The 6,000-nt window shown below is 35.5% G+C and overlaps 1 protein-coding gene across 3 annotated transcripts in view; it reads right to left on the bottom strand.

The window, feature by feature from the left end:
* Positions 1-477: 477 nt before the first annotated feature.
* Positions 478-6,000, bottom strand: part of LOC142357812 (diacylglycerol lipase-beta-like) — a 73,081-nt gene continuing 67,558 nt past the window's right edge. For all 3 annotated transcript variants that reach the window (XM_075409334.1, XM_075409341.1, XM_075409346.1), the window contains one exon: positions 478-1,313. In XM_075409334.1, coding sequence (XP_075265449.1) covers positions 1,036-1,313 — 278 coding nt within the window. In that variant the 3' untranslated portion in view covers positions 478-1,035. The remainder of the gene's footprint in view (positions 1,314-6,000) is intronic.

Here is a 6,000-nt window from a genome sequence, read left to right as displayed (position 1 = left end):
TAGGAACGATGTTCAAATAGCGGGCATCTAAAATTGGGCTTTATGTTTATGGGTTTATCCCCTTTCTATTTCCGACTTCAATTTTTTATTCTGACTCTGTTCATTTTGAATTGCTTTGCTGAGCAACTGATGTTCAAATTCACTTTTAGCAGAATGAGAGAAGAGAGAAACTAGCCTAGAGAAGTCAAAAAGATTTCACGCAAAATGCTGAAAAAGCGGCAAAATGGTAAAGCGAAAAAAAGTTCGACGAAGTAAAAAAAAATAGGAGCGCTATAATAGCCAGCCGGCTGAGAAGATGAGGGCGGCTATTAATGAGAACAATTTAGATCACGCAAAAAATCAAGAAGTCATTAGTGAAGAAGTCATTTGAGAACTCAAATCTGCCAGAAGAAAAGCGATCAACCAAACAATTGCATAAAACAGACCAAAAAAAAAATAATTGCTACAAACTTTGTTTGAGGGCGATTTAAAAAGACATTAAAAGACAGTTAAATTAGAAAACTAAATGCGCGCAATCAATAATAAAGTTATAATCTAGCACCAAGTGATATTAGCAATACTAGTCAATAAATACCTGAAAACCATCTGGTAAACAAAAGCTGATATAAATTAATATACCCTGATTGCACATTGGTCATAAAATTGCAAATTTAATCAATATTCAGTAAACAAACTAACAATCTACTTCTGTAATAATTAAAAAAACCCTTTTCCGCCTCTTCCCGAAAATAAAATTAAATCGCTTTTATTCGTAGTATGAAACAAAAGTTTTACATTTAATTACGGAACAGCCAAATTTTGACAATCAAAAGTGCAATGTCAATATTTAATGCAATATTTGTCGATAAATTTTTATTGAAAGTGTTAACCTCCTAAGGTTATTACCATATATTATGATCAACTGTCATCCTAAATCCCGTTTATCAAGGTCGTCATGCATTTTTATGGTACTGGGTATTAAAAGGATACAAGTACAAGAAGCTGATCAGATACGGGCTTTCACAAAAGGCAGTGCCAAAAAGAGCGAATTGTTGACTAATTAGAATTTGGTTTGTCTACAATTTCATAATGTGTTGGGCGGTTAAGCGAAAGAATGCCTTCGCTTTGGGCATGATTAGTACCATCTGTCGAGGATCCCAAATGATGTCTGTCGGAACACTTTCGTTTCTTTCGCACTTTAACCCGTTTCTTCTGTCTCTCCGATGTGGCTTGATTTGTCTCCGATTCAATCGGTGCCACCATAATTTCTGGCTCTTCATTGGAGTGTCTCTTCTCACTTAAATTACTGCTGGCTGGATTGCTGCTTTTTTCAGCTGAAACAAATGTCAACTAAGTTCAGGGCAAGATGTTGACCATTAAACCCTAAATGAATTATTTCAGCGAAAATTTGACGCTAAAACTATCAACCGATCCTAAAATCTGCTTGTTAAATCCTGCACTCATTCATTTAGAAGTCAAGTTGCCGCACGTGAATAAAAAAAATGCTCTGCAAAACCGTTCCAACAGTTCACACGACAGCTCGCCAATACAATTCAAATTTTTTGAGTTGTGGAAAAACGAGAAATTCAATACCAGCTCCGTTTAGCTATAGCTATCGCAGCTTTAAAAGACTGGCTTATTAACCAATAATTAACATAACCAACTAACATAAGGCCAATTGCTCTCAAACAACCGGCGAGCGGTTGGCATCCTCAGTAGCTGGCCACGGTTTAGTGAGGCTAGCTTTAGCTTGATTCGACTCTGCAACTTTCAGTTTTCTAGCCTAATAAATAAATCAAATAAAAAACTGATATTTTATAAATTAGCAATATTGCAAAATTAAAAAAAATTGATTCCAGATTTTGCAGTGAACAGGTTAAAAATTATTTTTTGTCTCTGGAGTTATGTCAAATAACCAATCTGCAAGACTTGAAAGGTTTCGTTGGCAGTAATGATCATTAAACTCAAGAAAAGGACAAACAATCAAAAAATTTGAAAACAATCTCAAATTTTCTAAACAAAATATTGCTAAAAATCAAGAAATTAAAATCTTCAAAAAACTATTTCATTTTCTAAAGAGACTATCCTGTAAGCCTATTTCAAGCTTTAAATAGTTTCACTGGCTCAAGGATCCATAAACTTGGAACATAATAATTTTCCAAAATTTGAAAAAAAAATCTATCAAAAAATTGCTATAGCTGGAGTCAATAAAATAAGGAGAACCATTGAATTAAACCTAGCAACTATGCGACAGCTTATCATTAAAACCTTGGAGGAGGTCCCTAGGACTCTGGTGCCGGAAAAAAAGATGATGACAGAAAACATTAAATAATTGAAAACATTTTTTTAAAAAATTGCTGACATTAAAATCTTGGAAAACATTCCATGACATCCAAAAGCTATGCAGCAACCTAAAATCAAACCCGAAAGGCTCATGAGGCTGGATAAATCTATAAAATGACAAAAGAAATTAAAAATCCGAAAAAAATGCAAGCTTTATCAAAATATTGAAATTTGTGATATTAAAAAGTTGAAAACTATTCTTGGCCAAAAAAAAAATTTCCAGTAACTTACTATCAAACCCTTAAGGAGATCTTCTGGCCCTGTGTGGTGAAAAACTATAATAATAACAATAAATGACAAAAAAGAGAAAAAAATGGAGGAGTTTATATGGCTCTTGAGGCGGGAGAAACTAAACGGACAAAAATTTTAAAACTTGAAAATATGCAAAATTTTTTAAAAAAATTGCTAAAATGTGCCACATTAAAATGAAAGCTAATCCAGGGCCAAGAAATTTTTTCAGTAACTTATTATCAAACCCTTAAGGACGTTTTCTGGCCCTTGCGTCTCGAAAGACCTTAGTAATGAAAGATAAATGTCAAAAATTTTTAAAAAATTTGTCAAGAAAGGCTAAAAATTGGGATGTTAAAATGTTGAAACAATTCCACTGCCACTAGAAACTATTGAGCTCTCTAATATAAAATCGAAGAGGAGGTTTCTTGACACCTAGCGCTGAAAGAACTCAAAAAACAACAAATTTTTAAAAAGCTTGCAAAAAATGTGAAAATTAGTATAAAATAGCGTGTTTTTAGCGACCGGTTTTTCGTCAGTAGCCGGGGAGGGGGGGGGGGGGGAGGGGGTACAATGGGGGGCAGACGCGGAGGGAGGGGGCAACAGTGGGGTGAGGGACAAAAGCGCGGTGGGGGGGGGTGGGGCAATAGTGGAGGGTCAACAGTGGGGGTGTCTTCAACCTCTAAGAACCGCCCTTCACGCCATAAGTATAAGTCTCCAAAACAGTTTGAGCCGGCTCTAAGAGCACTTAATGCCCGCTGGGCGCTACCTGGATCCGTTTATGAGGACGAAAATTCAAAAGCGTCAGATGAAAAATCGGTCAAGCAAAAATTCGCATAAAAAAGACCGACAGGACTAAGATAAATGCTACAAATTTTGTTGAGAGCAATTAAAAACAAACCACTACATCTATGAACTATGCGGTAACATACTATCAAGCCCTAGAGGAAGTTCCGTGGCTCTGGAGGCAAGAGAAACCAAGGAAATTTCAAAACGGAAAGTTCAGGGCAAGATATTGACCATTAAACCCTAAATAACCTATTTCAGCGAAAATTTGACGCTAAAACTGTCAACCGATCAAAAAATCTGCTTGTTAAATCCTGCACTCATTCATTTAGAAGTCAAGTTGCCGCACGTGAAGAAAAAAAATGCTCTGCAAAACCGTTCCAACAGTTCACACGACAGCTCGCCAATACAATTCAAATTTTTTGAAGTTGTGGAAAAACGAGAAATTCAATACCAGCTCCGTTTAGCTATAGCTATCGCAGCTTTAAAAGACTGGCTTATTAACCAATAATTAACATAACCGACTAACTTAGGGCGAATTGCTCTCAAACAACCTGGGAGCGGTTGGCATCCTCAGTAGCTTGCCACGGTTTAGTGAGGCTAGCTTTAGCTTGATTCGACTCTGCAACTTTCAGTTTTCTAGCCTAATAAATAAATCAAATAAAAAACTGACATTTTATAATTAGCAATATTGCAAAATTTAAAAAAAATTTAAAAAAGTTGATTCCAGATTTTGCAGTGAACAGGTTAAAAATTATTTTTTGTCTGTGGAGTTATGTCAAATAACCAATCTGCGTGACATGAAAGGTTCCGTTTGCAGTAATGATCATTAAACTCAAGAAAAGGACAAACATTCAAAAAATTTGACAGTCTCAAATTTTCTAAACAAAATCTTGCTAAAAATCAAGAAATTAAAATCTTCAAAAAACTATTTCATTTTCTCAAGAGACTATCCTGTAAACCTATTTCAAGCTTTAAATAGTTTCACTGGCTCAAGGATCCATAAACTTGGAACAAAATAATTTTCCAAAATTTGAAAAAATTATCAAAAAATTGCCCTAGCTGGAGTCAATAAAATAATGAGAACCATTGAATTAAATCTAGCAACTATGCGACAGCTTATCATTAAAACCTTGGAGGAGGTCCCTAGGACTCTGATGCTGGAAAAAAGATGGTGCCAGAAAACTTTAAAAAATTGGAAACTTTTTTTAAAAAAATGCCGATATTAAAATCTTGGAAAACATTCCATGACATCCAGAAGCTATGCAGTAACCTAAAATCAAACCCGAAAGGCTCATGAGGCTGGATAAATCTAAAAAATGACAAAAAAATTAAAAATCTGAAAAAAATGCAAGCTTTATCAAAATATTGAAATTTGTGATATTAAAAAGTTGAAAACTATTCTTGGCCAAAAAAAGTTTTCAGTAACTTACTATCAAACCCTTAAGGAGATCTTCTGGCCCCTGTGTGGTGAAGAACCAGAATAATGACAATAAATGACAAAAAGGAGAAAACAAATGGAGGAGTTTATGTGGCTCTTGAGGCTGGAGAAACTTAACGGACAAAAATTTTAAAACTTGAAAAAATGCAAAATTTTTTAAAAAAATTGCTAAAATGTGCCACATTAAAATGAAACCTAATCCATGGCCAAGAAAATTTTTTCATTAACTTATTATCAAACCCTTAAGGACGTTTTCTGGCCCCTGCGTCTCGAAAGACCTGAGTAATGAAAGATAAATGTCAAAAAATTTTAAACAATTTGCACGTTTTGTCAAAAAAGGCTAAGTTTTGGGATGTTAAAATGTTGAAACAATTCCACTGCCACTAGAAACTATTGAGCTCTCTAATATAAAATCGATGAGGAGGTTTCTTGACACCTACCGCTGAAAGAACTCAAAAAACAACAAAAAAAGCTTTAAAAAGCTTGCAAAAAATGTGAAAATTAGTATAAAATTGCGTGTTTTTAGCGACCGGTTGTTCGTCAGTAGCCGGGGGGGGGTACAATGGGGGAAGACGCGGAGGGAGGGGGCAACAGTGGTGTGAGGGACAAAAGCGCGGTAGGGGGGGTGGGGCAATAGTGGAGGGTCAACAGTGGGGGTGTCTTCAACCTCTAAGAACCGCCCTTCACGCCATAAGTATAAGTCTCCAAAACAATTTGAGCCGGCTCTAAGAGCACTTAATGCCGCTGGGCGCTACCTGGATCCGGTTTTGAGGACGAAAAGTCAAAAGCGCCAGATGAAAAATCGGTCAAGCAAAAATTCGCATAAAAGACCGACAGGACTAAGATAAATGCTACAAACTTCGTTTGAGAGCAATTAAAAACAAACCACTACATCTATGAACTATGCGGTAACATACTATCAAGCCCTAGAGGAAGTTCCGTGGCTCTGGAGGCAAGAGAAACCAAGGAAATTTCAAAAAGGAAAGTTCAGGGCAAGATGTTGACCATTAAACCCTAAATAACCTATTTCAGCGAAAATTTGACGCTAAAACTGTCAACCGATCATAAAATCTGCTTGTTAAATCCTGCACTCAAAAAAACTTAAAAAAATTTTATAAAAAAAATGCTATAACTTCTGATATTAAAAAGTTGGAAATTAATCCATAACCAACAAAATTTTTCCAGCAATTTATAAACCCTAACGGAGGTTTTCTGACACTTCA

The sequence above is a fragment of the Convolutriloba macropyga genome, chromosome 2 (assembly GCF_964194025.1).
Source record: "Convolutriloba macropyga chromosome 2, txConMacr16.3, whole genome shotgun sequence".
Taxonomy (NCBI): Eukaryota; Metazoa; Xenacoelomorpha; order Acoela; family Convolutidae; genus Convolutriloba; species Convolutriloba macropyga.
The sequence above is the reverse complement of the archived record's forward strand: the minus strand, read 5'-3'. Positions and strand labels throughout refer to the sequence as shown.